This window comes from Thunnus maccoyii, chromosome 13 (assembly GCF_910596095.1).
Source record: "Thunnus maccoyii chromosome 13, fThuMac1.1, whole genome shotgun sequence".
NCBI lineage: Eukaryota > Metazoa > Chordata > Actinopteri > Scombriformes > Scombridae > Thunnus > Thunnus maccoyii.
In genome coordinates this window covers 30,015,943-30,040,825 of record NC_056545.1, presented here as the reverse complement: position 1 = coordinate 30,040,825, position 24,883 = coordinate 30,015,943, and the positions used below count along the sequence as shown (strand labels likewise).

Below are 24,883 nucleotides of genomic sequence, written 5' to 3'. Positions count from 1 at the left end.
GCGAAGTTCTAACAGAGAGGGTTCTTGCAGTATACAAACAAACAGCAGCTTAATACTCCTGACTCCTGACACAAGCTGGAGTCTTAACGACAAAATAAGTTGTTGCCCTCAGAAGTAATGCAATATAAACACCACAACTGTTAAAATGTAGAAGAGGAAAAAAAAAATTCTATTTCTAGTTTTGGTCCAGGGTATGAACTACAGGGGAGCCAGGGGGAGTTGGCTCCTCTTAGTAAGATGTGAACTCCCCTGAAAACATAATTTTTGAAATCATGGGGGGTTTCTAAAACATTGACAATACGCTATTTTTGTCATTCATTTCTATTTTTCTGTATCTTCATCATCATGGATCATGCGTAAAATTAGGCTATTATTGATGTATGATTCATGCATGAGGGTGATTCATCAGTAATTCCCTTTAATAAAGATACTGGCAACTTAACCCTCTTTCACTCAAAGATGAGTAAAAAACAAATTTTCTTAGCTCCACTCAGTCAGCACATTACTCCACATTTCTTCAAATCACCATTACTCATTTCTCTCTTTTGTAGTCAGCATACAGATATGTCAAAAAGAAAACAAGGAAGTTTACTTGCAAATTTCCCCAAAACCCCCCCACTCACCCGCCAATAAAAAAAGTGAGTTTCCCTCAAAGCCATGGCATAGTTCACACCCTGTTTTGGTCCACTGGTACGTATAAATAAGTCGAGCCTGTCAGTTTCAAAGCATCTTCAGTGAATGCAATACATGTATCTAATCTTCATTTGTAAGAAATTTGTTTCAATATACAGTATAATAAATATTTGGCTACAAATGTACTTTACTGCAACCCCAGCATTATTCCCACTTCTTTTCCCTCATATTCTATCACATATCAATGACATATATCAGCTGTCATCCATACACCTGTGGTTAAACCTTTGTTAGAGCGTTTAACTTTCACTCTTTGGTTTTCTCACTTTTGCTTAATTCTCAAAGGACTGATGGCAGAAAACAGCACTTAGGACTCTTTAAAAAGCTTCCAGATATAGTGGAAATGTAAACTTTGTCCAAAGGTGCACTGCTTGACTGGCCCTCAAGAAAGCATATCTGAAGAAATTTCATAGAATGGGCCATAGTTGGAGATGGTCTTGAGATTGTCAGTTTGCATTGTAGCAGATTTACTCCTCTTTTAAGCTTGGCCCTGGATGGAGAAGCTAATGTTTGTGAAGTCCAGTTTTAAACGGGTGAGATGAGATTACAGCAGAGATTGGATCTTTTCAACATACTGTACCTATAGTTAATGATTGCAGTTGTTTATTTTTTTTTTTGTTTTTGCAACTGACTGATGAATAAATGCAGGTTGCATTAATTGATTTAGTACAGACTTTAATCTGAATATGTTTGCATTCAATGAAAATGAGTGAAACAATGCGGTCAGGAGTTGGAATGTTCTGGTCCAATTCAAGTTCATATTTCTGAAGATCTTAAAAAGAGGCTTTTTTGTGCTTTGTTATCTGAGCCAGGGATAGACCGCTAACCACTGCATCTCCCTTGAGACTGTGGATCCTCTGACCTACGCTTACAGCACAAAAAGATGCTGAAGACAAATGTTCATTGTCCCATCACTTCATGAGAACAATGCAACCTTATAGGCATTGTTTCATGGGTTATCCATAAAAATACATCCATTAGTTGAGGGTCCATCCTCAAAAGGAAAGATTCATTGTTCAAATCCAAGAAGACAGTCCAAGATGAGTTCAATGAGAGTTTAGAGGAAATGAGGCCATTGGCATCAGCAGATCACAGATTCAAATCTGCAAAGTCTGCCATCCATGGTCCAAACTGAATTACACTAAATGGATCATGATAGTTGTTGCCATGAGCAAAAGTTGACTTTTCCACTGCATCAAATGCATCTGTTTTCTTCTGGCCAACTGTACTGGATTTGAGAAAATCTGTTGGAACAATAAGCCACAGAGTCGAGGCAATCATGCCTTCACTCTCATTTCTTAAGGAGCAAGATCTTTAAGAGATAACCCCACTGCCTTTACTGTCCTCCAGCAGAGCAGCAATCACAACTCACACTGGGAGTGTGGCAACTTAATGGTGGTGTTGGCCATGGCATCTGGGCCTATGGCGACTTATGGTAGACGTCACTATTGTTAGTCAATATATGTGAGCATGGTAGACAGTCGTATCACTTCCAGGTGTTGACAGTTCCTGTGAAAGGATACAATAACCTCATAAACTACTGCTGTACTTTGGCAGAAAGGTTCATATATTATTGATTTTTACTGTGCGATACTGATTTGGCATCTCATTATCGCGTTCTGTTGTATCCTCACACAGCAGCTGTAAGAATTAACAGGGAGGTAAGGGAGTGATATCCGCTGACTCGTTGAAAGGCGGTGATGCATTGCGTCTCTGGAGGATTTTGGCTTGGTGCTTTATGTGGGTAAACATAACATTAGTTTATTCATTAGCAACCATCAACTCCCACTGGAGCTATGATTGTTGTTGTGAATTCCAGAGTTTTGTTCTTGTTTTTCCGGAGACAAAGGCTCAAAAGTTTTATGAGTCACTGTCAAACACATAGCATGTGCTGGCACTGTGAATTAGTCTGACCAAGGACTTTTAGGTCATTCAGTTCTGGTCCTTGGCCTGATTATGGTGTGAAGCATTGGATGGAGCTCACTAAGCCCGCAGTTTACAGCCCTCTGCAGAAAGGGATGAGGGCTGGTCAATCTGTGGAAGTATAGGTAAGTATAAGTGTCAGTGCAGCGCTCTTCTTTTGGTGCATATTCCCTAAACATTTATCTACCTCATGTTGCACTGGCTATACAGTCATTGATTAGCTGGTGCCAGACACTATGCACTGTGGATATTCCTGCAAGGCCATGAAGGTGTCAGTATGCTCCAACCCAAGTGCTTGTCAGATGGTCTAACAGCATCTCTCCTTACATCTTCACAACATCAGAATTAGCAGGCTGCATCTGACAATTTCTGTAACTTTCTGAAACTGACAATGCAACACACTTGCCCACTTCACATAGCAACTTGCCAGCTGCACAGAGGTGCAAAAAGAAACCATGATTTGAATTTCTCTCTATTTGTATTTCCATTTCTGTCACTTACTGAATGTACAGACAAGTGGCACGCTATGAATGCCTTCCAGGAAAAACAGTTGGTAGATATGCACCTATGGTTATAGCGTTTGGACCCTCTCTATGATGCCTAGATTTTCACTCCACCTTCGAATGTGGCCATTTGGCTCCAGCAACACTTTTAGGATAAAGAGCAACTTTATTATTAGACCAACACTTTTTGGCTCATGGTCTTCCTAATTGTCACTATAAACATATTTCAATGTGGCCATGAACACCTTTGCCTTTGGACATAGTCGGACAACATGCATACCTCTGCCTTAATTTTCCTGCCACATCATAGTTGTGGTCATTGTTTGAAAGTTGATTATCATTACCTTATACATCCATGGGCAGTAAGGCAGAGATCACATCACTCTCCATGCCTCAAAACATTCATGTGATGAGTGTGGCAAAGGAACAGTGAGAGAAAATTGTGAGTGGTTCATATTTACCAAGAAAAAAAAAACGATGATCTATTTGATGGCACCACAGTCTAGTGAAACTGACACATAAATGGCAGCATGAAGTTTAAGTGGTCCTGTTTTTCCATTTCAGTGCTCAGATGTTCTAGCTGAGAGTATAAGGAAGTACATATAATGCCTAATTAGGAAAAAAAAACCTGCTCATTTGCCTTTTCTCTTGAACAGCCCAATCAATAGCCTATGAAATGAACTGAGGATGTTTATCCTATTTCAATATGATCATGGACCGGATTGGACAATTGCACCTGAAAGAGGTTTTACAGGAGAATGAGCAGTCTCCTCACCCTTTTGTAATTTTTAGTCCTAATTAGACAAATAGTAAATTAGTGACTTGTAAAGGTCTGACAGAATTGACTGCTGGGCCAGAGGGGGTGACCCGAGTGTTTCCGAGGCATGAGACTGAACCACTTAGCTATCTGGGAACCATCGCTGTGAAATCTCATTAACTGGATCCAACAGCTGGGTTTGTAAGCTGCCTTTACTTCCTGGCTCTGATGTGAACAACAGAGCTGTTTTCTCCTCAGACCTCCTAAAGGTGCAATCTATTATAATTGTCTGTAAATACATACTCAGCTGGGAGGAGTTTGAGAAAGCTGAGTCATCCAGTCAGTCAGTTATTACTGTGCACAACACTTGGCTGAAAACTAGACTTTCAATATATCTTTATATATTTGCTGTATGTAACATTAATATATTTACATAACTTTCATATCTTCATTGTGTTGAGTATTTTGTGTGAGTTGAAGACATCTGTATTTCAAAAAAAACAAAACAAAACTTTTTTATACTACTTTTATGAAAATGTCATTTAATAGTGTCTTGATGGAGAATTTATTTTTCTCCTCTTTCATTTTTTTTTCCTGGAGGAATATTTATGTTGGTGCCCAATGTAATAATTGCCTCTTGTAGTAGCAGTGACATTCTAAAAGAGACAAAAAATGTACTGACTACAGACGATATTTCTGTTTTATGTAGGAGAGGTGTCAATATGGCATAGACCCTCTCTTGTTTATAACGCTTGATAAATGTGGACTACAAGCTGCAATTATAGAGGGTAGAGGGTGCCTTGGTGACTTATCACCCTAGGGTGCAAGCATTTGTTACATCGACGGTTCAAATCAGGTTTCTTTGCATCTCTCCGGCATCTTTCATGTTTTTCAATGGTGTGTTTTCCAATAAAGCAAAGACCTTAAAACTAATCTTTTATAGAGACAGTTCAGATCACAAATTCTGATCTCTGCTGTGCATCTGTGCCCTGCAAGATAGCTGCGGAAGTGTGTGTGTGTATGTGTATGTGTGTGTGTATGTGTGCCGCATGTGGCTACACTTCCTCTAAGTCTGAATTTTTAGAGCAACACCAAACTGATTGAGAATCTTTATATAAAACAAGCCATTTCTCTGACAGCCTGGCAGCCCCATTCAGAGGCATTCTTTATTCCATGCTCATTTCAGCACTCTTCATGATCAAAATAGTTGCAGTGATGGGCTTCTTATATTTATTTATCTGTTTAAAATCCATATCTGAGAAAGTACATTGAAATTCATAGTGAAGATCATTTTTTTGTTGTTGTTGTTTTGTTTTTTTTAGCAGGCACCAACAAAACTACAATTCAGGAATGTCTATTGGCTTTTAGTTTAGTTTGGGATAAAAATGTAAATAGACTAGCTTCAGCTTGAAGAACTGCCGTTTTGATTTTCCTCATGCAAGATAAAAGGCAAGTGACTTTTTTTGTTTTGTTTTCTGTGTTTCGGTTGTGTTTTTCTCTCAGATGGTTGACTTTCAATGTGCTGATTTACGCTATTTTTTTAGTTACCTTTCTCTTAACAGTTTCATCTCCAGGATTCAACTGAGGGCTTGATAAGAAAGCCTGTGTAAGAATACACAGAGGCACACTGCACAGTTGTCACCCTGACTCAGAGAGAGAGAAAACAGCAGATCAGAGCAGAATATGTCCCAGTACTTGTAGTCCAAACTTCTGTTCCAGTATCTCCCAGCTGCAGAACAACTCTGCTCCAGCCCGGGGCCATTCAGTGTGTGCCCAGCTATTGCAAGCACTCCAGGGTGTTAAAAAGAGTGAATTAAATAAATAAAGATCCTGTGTGTGTGTTTGTGTGTGCGTATTTGTGTGTGTGTGTGCATAAAGATTGATGATTTCAGGCTGAGGCCGGGGCTCTCACACAGCCATGACCCAGCTCCCCCTCACCTTTGATAGATAGATGGCTTTAGGGGCTTGTGGCGGATCAGAAGTGATCCTCGGTATCTCCCACAGACCGCACAACCTGACTGCAAAGTTTGTCAACCCAGGCGGCCGGCTGACGCCCTGGTGCATTAAGACGGCCAGAATGAACATGCACATGATTGAATTTGGCCTAGGAGCAATAAAAGTTTTCCAGATTTGCACTGGCCTGGTAGCTTGGAAATATTCATTTGAAGTTGGAATTGATGGAGTTGGTATTTGTAGATTGGTGCCTTTTTGACCCTGTTAAAGGTGAAAGACAGAAAGCTGTAATTTCATCCCGTATCAATGTCATTTCGGATGTTCTCGTGTTGCACCTGATTTAGCTTTAGTCTCAGTCATTTGATGAAAATGTGTGTTTGTTTCATTTTAGTCATTTGATTATATTTAATTTTAATTTTTTTAATTATTTTGTCTTCTATGCATTCTCAGGCTGCATCTGTCGCCCTCTTTGATGTGTACAGTTACCATGGTTACAAGTGCAGTTCTCGTCTATTGCAGCGTTAGCAGAAAAGACACTGTTTACCTTTTTATAGCAGACTGCAATGATTCACACACATACACACCCATGTCCATGTCACTGTGCTCTACAGTTATACAACAAACAGACTCTCGTTACTGGTTGTCTTTCTCAAACAGTGTCTGAATAGAGCACACTGTTGTTTTTCTTCACTTGTCATCATTGCAGCTGCTTGTGCTTTCCTCTTCAGAGCCGCTGATTGGTCATTTACTCACTGCTTCAGCAAAATACTGTTCACTGTCTGTTGGATAACATTAACGCAGTAGCTGATATTCTTTTAGTGACCATCTAGACCTTCCTACTACCTATAAACATAAAAGATAGCCGACTGTTAGTAACATTAACGTTACATCCACTGCCCATGATGATGTTCTGCTAAAATTAGCTTTACTTTCTTTTATAAATCTTGTGTGTTGCTCCGCTCGTTTATGTAGGTTGATGGAACTGTTGCTGTTTTGTCTCATTTTCAGTGCGACATTAGTTGAATTTAGTCCATGAATCTTTTTAGTCCTGAATCTTTTTCCTTTCAAGAACTCAGTAGCTAGCTGGTTACATTAATATTAGCTAACATTAGTGACAGAGACATACCAACGTTATGAAATGCAAGATACCGCTTATTAGTGCATTAAGTGCGATTCCTCAGATGCACGCATGTTGTTTAGTAAGACTTTTCATTAAGACAGTAATTTATTCATTCATTCACCTTTCACGTTATTGTTCGGTTAATTTGTTGCCGAAGATAGTAATATCTTTCCTCATAATTTGTGTTGATTAAATTGACACTGGTTCATTGTTCTTACAGGATGACCCTTAATTATTTTGGTAACCCCCTGTTCTTTCATGTATCTCCACCAACTAGTCAAAATCATCTTCATCATTACTTTCATGCACCAAAATGTACCAGGATTTCCCTAAACTTTGCTGTGGATATTCATGCTCCCTAGATAATGAATCCTGCCAGTAGGACTTTGAGAATAGCAACATTATTAATATGTTGTTCCCCTTGTTGAATTTAACTCCCTTGTTAATTCTTGTTAAAACTTGGTTTTGTCATTTGCCTGTATAAAAGACTACAAGGCAAACTGAATATGTCTATGAATTTTATGTAAATCTGCAAAGTGTACTGAATAATGTTGCCGTCATTTTCTGCATTGATAATCATCAATACCTACATTACAAGTTGATTCAAAGATTTTATCGAGCACAGATGAAAAGATGCCAACTAAGAATCACTGAAAATCCCTTACCAACTGATGTTACGTGCTCAAATATAAGATGCTACTTAAATGCATACAGTGTGGGGATGTCCTTTTGGGTTCAAGTTGCCTTCATCCACTGCCTCCATGTCAAGCTATATAAAATAGCATTTGAACTGTCAAAATTGGCTAAACATTGGAAGCTGGAGGGAGAAAAGGCAAAATGGGTGCAACTAAAAATGACTATGATAGCACCATTTAAACCATTGCAGGTCTTATCTAAAAAATTAGACAAAATTTCAGGGATGCAGGACATCAATCCTACATTCGACCACTCCAGTAATGTATGGCATATCAACCTGTTCGCACCCCAGATCGTCAAATACCGACACTTTGTCACTTCCGTCTGACCTCTCACGCAGATGCACAAGGCACCCTTTGACGTCTGTATAGCAACGTACCAGCTTTTCAACTAAATCCAATGTAGATCCATCTGCAGCAATATTACACACTCAGAGCAACTGGTGTGGTCTGGCTAGGTTTAGGCACAAAAACCACTTAGGGAAAGATCATGGCTTGGGTAAAAACGATTGTCATAGCAACAGTAAACACCATGACAAAAAGGTGTCCTGAATCACGGTTGGAAGCAGAAGGTGAACAGTGGTCTCCTGCAGCAAAGTTCACTTTTTGCCATCTAATTATCTAGACATTCATCCATCCCAGCTCCTCCTAAGAAGGAAAATGTCACCTTATATAGACATCACTGGTCTCATGGTGTCTAATAATGACATGGATGGGTTTACATTGCTTGTTAGCTGAAAGTCGGGGGTGGATCTAGAGAAATATGCATGGTGTGGCAAGAGGGTGGAATGGAGACTTTAAGGGGTATATATATGCTGATTTAATCGCAAACAATCACATATATAAATATTTGCTTGGAAAAGCCACCAGTGAAGATATTTTAACTCAAAAACATTACATTATTGTGGCACATGAGTAAAGCAATATCTACAGGTGGCATTAGTAATCATATTGTTTTATTTCCAAATACATAATATAAGCCCATCAGCTAGCCTAAAATGTGGCCAGAACAGTTTTTTAAAATAATTAAACATATGCCTATCACTTAGCCTGTGTTGCCAACGATCCATGATATCCAGTGTTATGCAGCAATGCTGATTATATGGCAAAAGTCGTTTTCTCTGAGCTTCAGTTTGAAAATATGGTGAAAGTGCAAACTCAGCTCTCAGGTACCAAGCTTTTTAATGAACTGTCACGACATTGCTGACTAATGTGGCTTTTTGTTTGGGACTTGGAGGGAGTGATTTTAGAGCTTTTTAAACTGTGTGCTTTTGTTTGTTGCACTTGCTTGATTGATCTGAAATTTGGACATGTTCGTCTGCCAAATGAGCAGTTTCAGAGATGTTGGTCGCTGCAGGCAATCCAGGGTTTAGTCAGGTTTAATCCATCCCTCACACAATCAAACACGAGTTACTATTACCAAACAAAACATGCTTCAACAAAACAACCCCACCACTATCCATCTGCTGCCGTTCTGTGTTTCTACTAGTGGAAGATGGCAGCCCTACACACATATTTAGCAGGAAAAAAGCCATCAGCAGTTGTTATGTGCAGCAGGGACCAGGAGAGGCGGCACAGAAAGCTGCTGGGGCTGGGAGAAAACGGAGCTGCTGCCTGCTGCAGGGACGGCTAGTGGCAGCTGGCTTCATCTCTTGCTGCATTCACTTGCACTCGGACATCAGTTTCACATTTTTCAAATTTTCCGACCAGCCACAAGTTTTCATATATATATTTTTGTATTAGATTGTCCAAAACCAGGGTGGCAGCTGGGTTGCAAGGCATTCTTTAGGGGTGGCAGCTGCCACCCCATGCCACCCCATGCCACCCCTGTTGAAAGTCTCACACAGATGCTAAAAGGTGCCTTGTGCGTTGTTATCAGATGCTGAAGGGCGTATCAAAGCACTGGTATGTGATGCTCTAGGAATGAGAACGGGCTGGGCATATGGCACACAAAAAATGACGAAGGAATCTCCCTATATGCAGAGATATGCGTCTGTATGGAATAATCCTGAGATTTGTGTGGGAAAGAAGTCTATTTATTAGGAAAAATGGGTAAGAGAGGGAGTGCATACTTTGGGAGATCTTGATGAATTATATCTTTTATTTGATGAGATGTGTGCTCAGTATAATTTGAATTGTAAGGATGTTTGGTGATACATGTAAACATATACACATCTAAAGCTGTGTAACCAAAGTGTATGGCATTGAGATGCACAAAGGAACAAATGCGACTGAGGAGCTTTTTCCAGACCCTAACATCAAGCAAACAGCTTCAGTATGTTGTAAAATGTGATGCAAAGTGAATAGTGTTATTTGTGACAGCTTGAGAATTGTATGGCAAAATGACTTGAAATGTGAAAGAGATAAGGAGACACGATCACATATTGTATTAAATAATGGGAGGAATGTAACATAAGCTAGGGGAAGAGGTATCCTATTTAAAGTTTTGTACAGAGTTTACTACACACAGATGGGACTGAGCCAGGAGAAGATGTGCTGGAGGTGTAGAGGGGAACAAGGCTCCCTTCTTCATGCACTGTGGGACCTTCCTGTCATACAGCCATTGTGGGGCAGGGCCCTTCAGTGTATAGAGGATAGTCAGGAATCCAATATCAAGGACTCTAAGACTACGCCTGTTATGTGACAGATCACAGGCAGAAGGGTTGAACAATTTAATTAGAATTAGAATTTAAAATTGTATGCATGGGAATTGTTTCAATGCTGAGATTAACCCTCAAATGATTCAGAGCAGCTTGATTCTCTAATAAAGATTACATCCTATGAAATAATGCTGGTAAAAAGACATATAAAGATATAATCAATAGGGTGACAGTTTTATAAAACAATCTCATGATACACACATAATGAATTGGTATTTGTTGTTTTTTGCATCTTAAATTTGTGTTTCCTTGTGTTACATTGGCTATTATGTGTATTTCTTACAATGTTCACTGTAAATATAGAGTATACAAACATAATGTATGTATGAGTGCATGTATAAGTGTATGTCTATGTCAGTATATGGGTATGCATATGATATGTACATATACTTTCTGTTCTTTTCCTGTGCTATTTTTTAGAAGGTAACACAAGTACAGTATGTTATATCATCCACGCGCACATTTATTATTATTATTGTTGTCAAGGTTATTAAGTATAATTATTAAATTATTGAATAATTAATCATTTGTACTTATTCTTGTCACTTAAGCTTTGTATATATATTTTTTTATTTTTAGAAAGTAGGATGTATAATGGAAATAGTGAGTAACTTGACAATAAAGATTGGTCAGTGCTATTCCATCTGGTAATTTACATGCAACACTGTAAATTAATTATTAAATACTGAAATATGGGTTTAATGAAAATATGGGTAATGGGATTAATGTTTTTTTCTTATTGACGTTGTTTTTTGTTTGTTTTTTTCTTTTTAAAAAGAGGTTTTTCTAATTCTTATTCAAAATCTTGTTAAAGAGATGCTTTATACCATTTAGGTACCAGCTAATTTCCTTCTGCTGTCCGTGGGCGGATCGACACAAACACTTAAAAATATAATTTTTAATAAGTTTTAATAGTTTATATAATAGAATCCTCATCAGTGTTTTACAGACCAAGCCTATGCTATTTAACCAGATCAACTAATTGGATTTTGTTGTCAACTGTTCTTTTTATTGGATTTGTCCAGCACTCAAAGGGAGTGTATTCCTTTTTTTTCTTCTTCTCTCTTTTTTTCTGTAGTGTGCAGTAGCAGAAACACAAGCATGATTCATCTTTTCACATTCGCTCACATATAATACATCCTCTATAGCTTTAACTCACATACTGTATCCTTCACTTACACGGTTGCTTCTCCTATAGTACGAACAGAGATACAAAAGGACTTGTGGCCTGAGAGATTAGTAGCAGCCATGGTTTTCGTTTTTTCTTTGTATGCTCAAAAATATGCATGCTATTGACGGGTCAAATCTAAACCGCACTGTCACAACAGATTCTCTTCGCTGGCAAACCTCTTCAATAGAAATAAAGCTGCCTTATTGCAGTGCCGTAATACATAGAACCTAGAGGTACTGTATTTCTATGATTCTTTTTTCTGCTCACCCCTTTTATGTTTGTTTCCTTCAAAGAGGATGATGGATCAAAGGAGGCCTGGCACATTAAGAAATTCCTTATGCCGAAGGCTGATAATCAGTGGAAAATAACTATCTATATATTTACCTCACACAGCGGCACTAACAGAGGCACAGTGTAAGAGTCAAGCTGCAGTGCAGCAGCAGTCAGCTGCCCTCCTTCATTGTCTTCTCGGACATCTTTTAAATAGGGTTTCTTCTCAATATTTGTAACAACAGCTTTGTTACTTCTTTTTTTAAAAATATTTCACTCTGAAAACCTTTCCTTCAAGACAACATTGGTAACAGCAACCACATCTCCATCTGCACTCCCACTCTCTCTTTGGTTATGTCTTCGTTTCTGTCTGTTTACAGCTCCTATCTGCCATTCCGCTTCTAACCCCCCTCCTCCCCCAAATTCTCGGACTCATCAATTTAAATCCAACCTCACCACATCCCTTTGCTCCCTCTCCTTAAATGCCTATATCCCTCAAGCATCTGCTCTCCTGTCTTTTTCCCCCCCTCCTAAGTTGTTCCTCTTGCCCTGCACACAAATATATTTCTCTCTTCCCATTTTCTACCCCATTTTCTTTGCCCTTGAGTTTGAGGATGGCATTTCGGGGACACAGAAAGGGTACATTATCTGCTGCCGGCCTCTCCTGAGACTTCCTGGCTCTCTTTGCTTTCTTCTCCTGATTCTTCTCCTGTGTGGTCTCCCAGATGTCCTGCCATGTCACTTTGATGGCAGTGCAGGACACAGTACTATCTCAGCAACGACCCGGTCACAAACCCAGCAGTCCCCTTTAAAAAAGACGCAAAAATTAGAAAGGCAACTCACTTGTTGAACTTGAAGAAATACATTTGTACATGATTTATGTGTGAACACATGCCCATTAAAATGAAGGAATGCTATAATAAGGTGTTCTTTGGGTATTTTCTGGAGCTTGGGTAGTGCTGCATAGTTTGCACTGAAGTGTCCTGTGAACTCTTTGTTTCTACTGAGACAACATTTGTTCTCTCTTTAGTACACATAAAGAGGAACTTCATTCTATGGACACAGTGTGTGCTGTTTTCAGTGGCTTCACTTGCACACTTGGCTGACTGGTGGTGAAAATGATGGGATGAGTACAGGAAAGCAGCAGTAACACATGAAGAGGCTCAGTAGTGGACAGTCCAGCATCATAAGACTGATTAATTACTTGGTAACGCTATATTTTACAGGTCCCTTAATTTTATACTGATTTCCTTGAAGTTATTTGAGTAATTTGCAGGTATTTAACAGCTAATTTTTAGGACATTTGTTACAAATTATAAGAAAAAAAATGAAAAGTTGGTGAGTACCCACTCATTATAGGTTATCTGGTTTCATAAGTAGATGTTATTTTTCTAAATTTTTTTTAATAAGGTAGACTTTTGACAACAGAAAATTTTCAGTGTGTAGTTTTGTGTGCTAAACCTAACATTAGCATATTACGTTTTTTAAATAATGTTCTAAAAGTAACTGCTGTGTAGCTGTTAATCCTTATGACATTATTTTGAAAGGGATATGTCATTTGGTAGTATGTGAGAAATGTGCTCCTTATACAGGTTTTAAGAAACAACTTAATATGCTAATATGTAGTTTGACACACAAAACAACACACTGAAAACTAAGTATTTTCTTTCAGTTATTTACCAAGTAAGCGAACTTAACAAATGTTGTTTCTTATTGTTTTATGTTTATGCTTATTGTTTCTTTTGTTCTTCTTGTACAAAATTGCACCACGTTCTCTGTGAAATAACTGTTGAATACCTGCAAATTACTCAGAGAATTTCCAGGAAATTGGTATAAAATGAAAGGACCTGTAAAATAAAGCGTTACCATTTAGTTTATATATAAGGCAAGGTAATTTGCCTAAAAACCCTGGCACTGGCTGCAACATACATTTAAATGAATGATGGTGCAGGTGAGCTTATTTAAATGAGAGCAGGGAGTCCCTGGTGGCCCTGGTGGTGCGGTGGTGGTGAAGCGGAGGTGGAGGAGGATTGTGTGCGCTGAAAGACAACAATAGGATGTTGATGGGGTGTATTTTTGACAAAGAGGTCATGAGATATTTTTCTTGAGTGGCCTCAGGAAAAAATGCAAATGAGATTGGTTAAATGATTTGGGTGTAACCATGGTGAGAGAATTCTATTGACTGGTTTGGGACTGTATGCAGGAGTGTACTGGGTTATTAACGGTTATGGAGACATAATAGCTTGGTGATGTAAAACAAGGCCACCTTGAAACACAGAGGATTTTCAGACAGTTTGGTTGAAAATAATAATTAATAATTAATAATTTCTCCAGGCTTCAAATGAACACTGGGGTCACCAGCTGATTAAAATAATCTTCAAGTGTCATGTAGATGAAGATAGTGTACAGTCATGTGTATTTAACCGATGATGAATCACTGAATAATAATAATTTAATTGTCATTTTTCACTGTTTATGGCTATTATATTGTAAACTGTAAACACGAAGGTGAACTGAAAAAATCTGGTTGTGACATTATTGTTCCTAAACTGTAGCTCACATTAGCTTCTTAAAATCCCATGTTTTTTTCTGTTGGCAGAATCAATCTTGGGTATGCTGTCTCATTAATATTATTACTGCCTCCTGAGGTAATGCATCTGTGTATACTGTATATTTGTCAAAAGTACTGTTCATATAACTCTTTTTTCAAAAATGGAAGTAAAACTTACAAGGTTTGGTGGTTGGGTTTGGGTCCGATAGCATTGTAGCACTGAATCCAAATCTTTTCAAATCCCTAACTGAATCTATTCAGGTTAAGCTTTCAATTTGTGCAGCAAAAGTTATAAATGACTAAAACTCTAAGATTCAAAGATTCAAGATCTGTAGTCATCACTTGTTGGCTGAGAAGTCTGGTATTCATTAATGTTCACAACCTGTTGCTACAACCTCAAAATGCAGCATAAAATATGAAATGTTGATAAAAACATCTATCTGCACGATTTTTAATTGAGAGATTTCAACTGAAATTAAGATGACTTGATTAGTTTGATGATTTCAGAAGAGCTGACTCACCATGCACTCTGTTAGTATTGCTGGATTGCAAAAGCCCAGCAATGGTGTTTCACACACTGGCTTAAAGAGAGTCATTTTGGCCTTTGGGCACATTACTCACAGAATAACTGTTAATCAGCCACAGCTGATATAATGTGCTGCAAGTTATGTTTATCATGTCATCCAACAAAATTAACAGACAGTTATAGAAAAAAAAATGAGAAGCCTAGAACCTGAATGTTTTGTAAATTGTGCTTTGCCAATAGAAATGCAGAAGAGATAGGGTTTTGTTAAGAGACTGGTCTGCCATGAAACCGTAGCCTGTATGTAAGGATTGATGTAGCGAAGTGTGATGTCACCCGTTGGTTTTCATTGGAGCTGGTTTGAAGCTTTTGGTTGGTGCCATCTTTTCTGTTTGAAGCCAGGAGCTTCCAAATAAGACGTGCAGGGTGTTGCCTCTCACGCTCTGGAAACGCACCTTGCTACCTCATAACCAACTAATGCTAGCTTACTGGGAACACTGAGTGCTGCATACTTGTGCTAACGTTAGCTACTTTAGCTAAATTGTGCTAACATGGCAGGTATCATAATCAAGTAACATTAAACTTAGTGAAATATTGCAACAATAGTCTGACTCAGTGCAAGTCCCGGGGAGAACAGCAGGTGAGCCAACTGTCAATCACAGCTGTCAATCAACGCCCACATGGCAGACATCAAAGCTACGATAAGTCTTCAAAACTTATTAACAAAATGACCACCAGCACATTAGAGGGCCTGACTTTAGAGATTGAGACTATAATAACTCTGAAAAACTTAATGACTTAGTATTTCTAGAGAAAAGTTGAGGCTTTTTGAATGGGAGTCAGTTGGAGCATCTAGTGGCCGTCGGTGTTATTACACTTAAATGTACTTTGTATTAGCTTCAACTTCAAGCCATTTGTGTGGAATTTAGTGAATTAGGGTATTTTGCCAACCTGGCATTGGATGTACCATGAACCATGTTACATATTCTCACCTGACAATCCTGACATGTATTCTATCTTAAACAATTTAGTTACTAGATGACAGGTTAAACAAACACTTCACTCATTAAATATGTAGCATTTGATATTTTACAGTGTAGCAGATCTGCACATTTTCCTCAAGGCTTCATATTATGTTTCAGAAAAGTGTAATAAATTATTCGGATGTTAGCAGAGATGCAGTGCTGCGCCTCAACTATAAAACACTGCAGGTATACTTAAGCAATATTACACTCAAGGGTGTGCTTTACCGTCAGTGTTGGCACAACAGTGATGCGGTCGGGAATGAGGCGCTTGCGCTGAGTTCCGTAAGCATCACTGAAATGCCAATTATAAAGGTAAAGCACACCCTTGAGTGTAATATTGCAATTATACAACATTTACCAACAAAATAAAAGATATAAACAAAATGTATTCATATTGTGAGGCAGTTTGCTCGAAAAATAAAAAAAACTTCTTGCTTGTTATCGCCGTTTCCATGGAAATACACGGGGTCTGACTAAAACCGGGAAAACAATCACTCATGTCAGTAGAATCCTATGTAATGAAACATATGTTTACTACTCCAGGAAGTAGGTCGAACCTTAGTAACGACCTAGCAACAGAGACGATTTCTAGTCCCTGCTGACTCAGCCAGCCAAGTTGATGCTAATGCTTCCTGGAGATCGCAGCATTTCCCAAACTGAATAAATACCTCACATATAAACACAAAACTGCTTTGCTAGCTCAATCTCATTGTAACTAAGATATTCACTGAAAAAAAATATATTTTTTTTCAAATCAACCACCAGTCGTCTGCCTGTAGTTCTTAGTGTGACGTCATGGTCTGTAGTTCTAATGCATGGTGGAGTGATATTTTTAGTGATGAGGCTTTTTTTATTTGAGCACAGCTAGATGTGCTGTCATGCTGATTTGAGCACATTCTAAATGTCTAGTTGACCAATCAGATTGCTTTGTCGGAACTACGTGTTGTATAATAAAATATAACAATTCTTTGAATATCAGCAATGACATGATTACCTATACAGGCATCCACACGTGCATGTATCAGACACAACCTCATTATTAATTGTAGGCATGTTTCTGGTCCTTTGTTACAGCTATTATTGTCATTTTATTTTCTTTTTATTTATGTTTTTAATTTTGGGACCATTAACTATAGAGAATCATTGATTTCATACATCAGTCTGGAGGACAACTGCTCACACTAATGTGAAGCTACCTGCCATAAAACTGATGCTTGATGTGAGTGCTTTGAGATTGTGCGTCAGCTGGCAGCCTTGTCTTGATTAACTCTCCTCAGAGGATTACAGTACTGGTATAACTGACACTACAGTCTCTATTGGTGGAATGTAGTATCCTCCTCAGAGAGAGAGCAAAGCAGAAAAAGAACAAGAGGCACAGAAATGGAACAGACTGGAACCTGCATACCTATAGTATATGAGTTCTCCTGATAGTCCTCATCAGGTGATCATTGTGTCAGTGAGGACTCCTCTCCATAACAACTGTCCCAGGTGCAATTCAGTAATGTACCCGAATCCAGCAAAGTGAATCCATGTGTAATTTATTACTGTCACCTTGCAACATCTTGGGAGGAGGCTTGAAGTCAATTATGTCTTTTGTTCTTTATGTTGAGTGCTGTATTAAGTGTCTCTGTCAAGCGTGTCAAATTGATACAAGAAAAAGTACCGGTGCTGGTATTTTCCCCCGTACATATTCTCATATCTCAAATGTAGTCCTGGTGTGCTCACAGGCTTGAGAGAAACACAAAAAAACAAAGCAGAATATGAAAGTTCTGACAGACAAGAGATAATGAGCTAAAGAAAGCACTGATCACAAGTATTCTAACATCCTCAGAAAAATGTCAGTAAGCTCGAGAACCGGTGTTTGTAAGTGCTAAAAGAAACAATAGATAAGTGTCAGAGAAAGACACAGAAGTGGGCACATGTCATGATATTTACATGAATTTTGCCTGTTATACCAGATCAGGTTGCTTCAAGAATTAACAGGATTTGTCTCCATTCCTGCTGCTGAACTTTGATGTTTAATTTCTATTTTGATGTTTATTATTGTTCTTTAGTTAATACTTCTTTTTTTCAAATACTGTATCTGAATAATTTTGACTGCAATGCAAAAGCAAACATAAATGTGAATACCTTGATGACTTATAATTTAAGCAAATCTGCAAAAGTTTGTATCTGCCACTGCAATTAACACCTCAGTGCACTAGTGTGAATATTACTTCCCCACAGTCAATGCAAGGGACAGAGTGCGGAAATGAGAGTTGAGGCCACAGCTGTTAACTCATCGCATTTACTCTGAATGACCATCTCCACTTTCTCCCACTTGTTGTATGTGTGATCTTTCACAGGGGACCTGGCATCAGATGATGAGTACCTGGAAATCCCATCTATCTCCAGACAGAGAGCAGGGACTTACGAATGCACAGCTGTCAACGATATCGACACAGATGTCCAGACCATAGACATCACCGTCAACTGTGAGTCCACTGCTTTGGCTGAAGAATTTAAACATTTAGTTTACTATTAAATAGTGCTGAAATGTTTAGCCAGTTAATTAGGGGTGCAATGGATCACAAAACTTATGGTTCAGATAAGATTATTCGATCATTTATTGGATCAGCAAAGAAAAACCAACAACAACAAAATATATATATATAACTTTACTTTCCATTTATCCTGTAAAACACTTACAGCATGGAACTTTTGTCCATGGTCTTAAATGAAAGCAACATTCAAGATGTCCAATGTTTAAATAAAATCTTAAATATATAAAATATTCAATACTCAATTGTTAAATTTAAGTGCAAAATGAGGCCTGATACCTTCTTCCTTTAAACATAGTAGTCAATGAAACAACAGCCTGTGTCCACGTCATCAAAACTTGATGATAACTTGTGAACACAGGTCGTGTCCTGCAGCTTAATTTGTTGAACAAGCCATTAAACAAACATTCACAGAGGAAAAGTGCACCGCTAACGTCAGTTAGCAGCTAGATAGTTAATTAGCTGCTCAGCTGCAGCACATTAAACATCATGTAAACATACCTGCAGGTGTCACTACGGACCCGTTAAATGCTGGTTTGGTCGTTGCTCTTCAAAATCCCTGTTAGCGACATGCGACATATCCATGACTTGTACTTACAGCAGTTTGTTTACTTTGTCTCCAATGAGACATTGAATTTTGCAGTTAATATGCGGTTCACATGCCTGCCGAACCATGGGGGGCGATCCGTACAGATCACGGATCAACTATGTTGCATTACACCTTTACAATTAATCAATCAATCAACTGACAGAAGAAATGCATCAACAATATCTATCAAGCAAAAGTGCCAAATATTTGCTGTATGCAGTGAGTTTTTGTGCTTTGCTTTGTTTTATATAAATAGAAACTTTTTTCATTATGATCTGACATTTCAGTGATTAATTTAAAAAATGGGGATTAATCAGTATTTAAAGTAATATTTACTGGCAGTCTTACTAATAAATAAAATACCCATAGTATCAATGGTACATTCATCAATGGACATTCAAATGTCTACCTTAGAAAGGCTAACATACCCTCACTAAGCTGCTGATTTTTAGAATTGAAATATTGCAGCCTCAAAATGTGTTTCCATGTATTTCCTTGATTCAATTAGTTTTGATTTAGGTTAAACATTTTTTTAAGTGCAGTGAAATGAGATAGCTGTTTACAAAGATTTTACTATTTCAGTATACATAATATAATATTAACTGAGCATCATCTACTTTTGTAATTGTGTAATCTGCCTGTCAAGGAGGAGTACAGAATGAAATTACACTGAAAAAATATATGTTTAGTATGAGCAATAGTTTAAGTTCTTTTAATGTAATATGACACCAAGTTTACTAATCTGAAACAATTTTGATATTCAATTTATCATTTAATTTTTCAGTGCTGAACATTAGTTAACTAGCCTCTCAGTTGTAATAATGTGGTGCTTTTCTATTCTGTCTTATTTGATAGTAAGATAGTAGATTATTATTATATCATTATTATATTATATTATTATTATTATTTGATAGTAGATGAGACTGCTGCTCAGACAAAACAAGACATTATGAATACGTCACACCGGGTTTTAGGAAATTGCGATGTGATGTCCAAGCAATGAATTAATCAAGAAAATATTCTGATGATAAAAATAATTATTAGTGGAGATATAGTACTAGTAAAAATGTTTATGGCTCAAAGGTCATTTTCCAAGTCCTGCAGAGCTCTGAGCAAAATGTTAGAATTTGGGAACCATGAAGAATGACTGAATAGTTGATTTACATTTAAAAGCTTTGTTCAGACAGCTAAAATCTATTTAATAAGATGCAGCTTTTTTGCTGCAGGCGAAGGAGAATGTTGTATCAAATTAAAACCTGAGCAGTTAATTCCCTTTCACAGTATCCGGACACCATGCAGTTTCACCAGTGTAATAAATATTGTATATCATTTGAACTCATAATATCCGTTCACTTCTGGTCAATGTGTAGATCACAGCTATGCTTGAAAATCATGGACGAAGAGGAGAGAATGCAGTGACCTCTCTCCTCATATCCTTGACTTGTGCTGCCTTGTATTCCTGATCACAGTGCTCTTGTGTGTTGCTGCCTGCTTGTAGATGCTCCAACTGTGTCAGAGGGCAGAGATGTTGGTGTGACCCTGGGCCAAAGAGGAGTGCTGGAGTGTGAGGCTGATGCAGTGCCTGAGGCAGACTTTGAGTGGTATAAAGATGACAGAAGGTAATGGGTTTTACATTTGCACTTTAAGTAGGCAAATGGAAGAAGTGTGTGTGTGTGTGTGTGTGTGTGTGTGTGTGTGTGTGTGTGTGTGTGTTACTGCCATCAGTTCTCATAATTATCAATCAGTTGACAGTCATACAAGCAATATGATTTGTTAATCTATACATACCGCAAATTATTCCTAATAAATCATTAATTCATTATTATGGTTGCTCAAGCCTTATAGGAAATTTTGCAAGTGGCTTTGAAAAAAAAAAACCACATAATTGACATGAACCATGTATATATTTTTTTTTCCCATCTAGGATCTTCAATGGCTTTGATGGCATGGAGATTGTGAATACTGGATCACTGTCCAAACTGACATTTTTTAATGTGTCTGACGGAGATTACGGCAACTACACCTGTGTCGCCATCAACAAACTTGGGAGCTCAAACACAAGCTTCCTTCTGTATGGTGAGTACAGGAATCTGTTACATTTATAGTAACATAGGATGCAATAGTCTATCTGCTAGTTATATGTTTTAATAAAAGTAACAATCCGCAACTTTGGAAATTAGTTACCTTCCAATATGTTTTATGTGATTGAATCTTTATTCATTTACTGAAAACTTTTACATTTAAACATGCTAGTATGCCCTACTTCTGACTCCAAATCCTGTAAAAGTGGTACTTACACTTTTTTTGTATGAGACACACAATATTATTATAAACAGTATTTTTGTATTTCTTCAAACATGTCTGGAGGGGATCTTCGTGATTAGAATAGACTGGAAACAGGGGGAAACAGCTAGCCTGGCTCTGTCCAAAGGTAACAAAATCTTCAGACAGAGCCTGAGGCCTGTTTCCAGTCTTTATGCTAAGCTAAGCTAACCAGTTGCTGTAGTTTCATATTTACAGTACAGACATGAGTGACATCGAATTAATGAGGCACCAAAATGGTGCCTCATTAATTCGAATGAAAGTTTCTCAAAAAAGACTTTCAGGCTCTCTCAGGCTTCCATGCTTTTGGCCTGTAGAGAATGAGCATTAGAGTCTGACTTCCTGCTGACTTCCTGCTGGCTCCCTGCACATATAAATGGTATAAAAATAGTTTACTGATACAGCTCTTTGAGATTTTTAAATTTTCATTGGAGCTAATGACTGAAATTCTGCTAATATAAACAGTGAATTTAAGTGTTTGTGAAGCTCAGAAAATGTATTCATTGATTTACAGTTGTTTCCTTTGCAGTGAGACCTGCAATGTATATACCGATGTTAATACCAAAGAAATGTCCACTTATCACCAAAGGTGTTCAATAATCAATAATCTTGCGGATTATCACTTTACCAGCACTGAGTGGTAGTCAGAATTCAAATACTATATTGTTTCAGATTTGAACTGGACACCACTTATGTTTTGATGAATGGCTTTTGGCACTATGATTAGTTTGAACTCTCAGCTGTGTAACTGTGCAGCCACAATGCAAAAGTCCATTCTGCAGACAACTTTTCATGCCCTTCACAAGTGTTGTCAATGTTGCTGTTCTGTTTCCGATTTGTTGCTCTGTTCCATTTGTTCCTCTGGTGTAGTGGTAATCGAGCCCACTAGCTCAACGCTATTGCAAGGTTAGTACTCTACACAGGCATGCACTTCAACTGTCGTGGGTGGAAAGTTTAACTGCATGCTGAGACATGACAAACATTGCCATTTTCACAAATTGTTATGTCACTGGAGCCATACAGAGTGTTTCTGCCGTATTTGACAAAAACCTCTTGGCACTTCAGGAAATTTCAATTTCTTTATGAATTGACATGTTTGAGCTGTTTTGTTGCAAGCAGCACCTGTGATGAAGAGGAATGGCAAAGCCAAGGGTCATCCAAATGTCATGTGAATCTTTGTGAAAATGGTCAATGCGTCCCGTTTTGCTAACCATGTTTCATCTTTCTCCTTTGCAAACTTAACCGCCTTTCTGTGTGACATGGCCTCATTTTGATTTTTGCATGCTCTCTTTCCAATGTAAGTATTCATCATCTTTCATATTCATCATTTGTGCTTGTGTGATTGTCTGTAGCTCTAGTTTTGCAGCATCCTACAAAATAGTGAAAGCAAACAGAACCCCACTGCAGGCTGGAATGTTTCTTCTGACTCTGCAAATAGTGATTGTAGATTGTAGATTTCTGTTGTAGATGATCCCTGTTAATGTTTTTAGATCTGGCTCTTATACAAGTGATAAACACCTCACCTATCTTGTCTTTTAATGTGTCCTTGTGACTGGTGGTTGCAGCATCTTGTAAGCAAACCCACTCCATTAACACAACAGAATTGGATTTGATTTTGACTATGAGTGAACGTCATTATTCTAATTAGCCATATGCAGGATTAGGGATAATCCACTGTGGCAGGGTAATTGGAGAGATGCCCCAAAGGAAACTATGGTGAACTCATAGAAATCCAAGGGAAATGAGTAGTCATTGTGTTACAGGCTTCAAAGTAAAAAGTTCAAATTTGTCCTCAATCCTCATACAATACGTCCATTTAGATGGAACTTGCCTCATCCCTTAAAAGACTATGATGAAAATATTATGCGTTTTAGTTGCATCATAAAACTGTATTTTATTTTAGTAGTCGTATCCTGGGGATTTCATACAGTGCTCCTGAAAACTGTGCAAACGCTTAGTAATTGAAGAATACCACAGGTGCATAACACAGTAAAAGATAAAGCTGACATTTGGATGTGAATTACTGAGACACTGGCTTGAATTAGAACTGGCTTAAGGGAAATAATTTGTGTCCCCTCTAGTGCATTTTAATGTACCAAGGTTATAGCTTGATGAATAAGAATCTGGTGAACCAGTTTTATTTGGAAAATGAAACTATAAAGATTGAGTTAACCACATCAGATACTCTCTGGCTCCTCATTAAGAACTTTCTTCTCACACTTAAAATGCTGAAAAATATACATCCAACTAGTGTGCTTTCACACTATAGGTACTTTAAATATTTTACACTATGTGTATATTATTTTTGACATATTTTGACATTTAACAACCCTGGAAATCATCACAAAGCATCCTTTTGACACAATTCTGAAGGTTTTTCGGGCAGTTCTCAATACTAAGAATGCCCTTGTCAAAGACAGGTTGACCTTCTTTAAGCAATAGATGCTGAGCAACATTCAGTTTTAATCCTTTTAAACCTTAGTGCAGCATTTGATGCTGCAGACCATGCCATTTTGACCATCACACTCAAAAACAGGTTCTATCTGCAACATTAAATATAGTTCACCTCCTGCCTCACTAATGGATGCTTTCACAGTATATATCATGGTGAATTTATGTGCTGTTTATTTATACAGTAGTTTACAAAAAAGTTTGCTTCTGGCCTCTGGTTTCCTGATTCCATCCGCCATTATCAATTAAATAATACAGTCCTTCATTTTTTACACATCCATATTCAGCAATGTCTGCATGAAAAAATGATTCACAATATGATGCTTGTCAATTACTGACTTTATCACAAATGTCTTTACTTTACCAAGACTAAATCTTTGTAGTGATTCAGACTGTTACAAAACCATAGCCATGATTCATTTCTGACTGAAGATATAAACTATATTACAGATAAAGGCATTTTGGCCACACAGAACTGCAAGCTAATATTAGGGATATAACGATTGCAAACACAGCAATACTCAGGATAGAACCTTGAGTTACTCCATATAGCCCTAATGTAGTCTCTATCTGGCATCTGCATTGGTTTAATTAAAAATCAACCAACTTCACCCTGAAAAAATCAAAATTTTCTATCACTACATTGTTGCTGTGCAAGGTAGCGGAATGTTCTCATCCCAACTCCTACTACTAATTTGTTTTATCACCTCCATTTTTTGGGAAATATAGTTGCTTGATGGATTATGTTGCACGCAGGCAGTTGGGAATGGATGATGGGCCCATAAAGTTCAGGACTTTGACACCAGAGACTGGAATCCAGCTCTGGATTGCTTAAGTTGACGCAGAAAAAGCACTTTGGTTGAGGTTAGGAAAAAAACGGTCTATCTGGGCAACAGTACATTTCCCTCAAAACGTGTGTGCTGTATCAAATGGATAGTATATACATTGAATTTCTAGGAGACAGGGTTGCTTCATCCACATTCAGTAACAGCTTTCATAGGTCATAGTACTAGATGCCATGAAGGTGGACAAAATGAGCTCTGTGGTGACAGACAGTTTGGCATCACAGCAGCAGAGCAGGAAGGAAAGGAAGGAAAGCTGCTTAGATATTTTGTCATATAATCCAATCCAATGTGA

At 37.9% G+C, this 24,883-nt stretch overlaps 1 protein-coding gene across 5 annotated transcripts in view; it reads left to right on the top strand.

Annotated features, from left to right (window-relative positions):
* Positions 1-24,883, top strand: part of ntm (neurotrimin) — a 447,916-nt gene that overhangs the window by 417,254 nt on the left and 5,779 nt on the right. For 4 of the 5 annotated variants that reach the window (XM_042430737.1, XM_042430741.1, XM_042430739.1 and 1 more), the window contains exons 5-8: positions 18,190-18,318; positions 20,472-20,592; positions 20,898-21,049; positions 22,166-22,201. In XM_042430737.1, coding sequence (XP_042286671.1) covers positions 18,190-18,318; positions 20,472-20,592; positions 20,898-21,049; positions 22,166-22,201 — 438 coding nt within the window. The remainder of the gene's footprint in view (positions 1-18,189; positions 18,319-20,471; positions 20,593-20,897; positions 21,050-22,165; positions 22,202-24,883) is intronic. The other variant, XM_042430738.1, reaches the window with a different exon arrangement.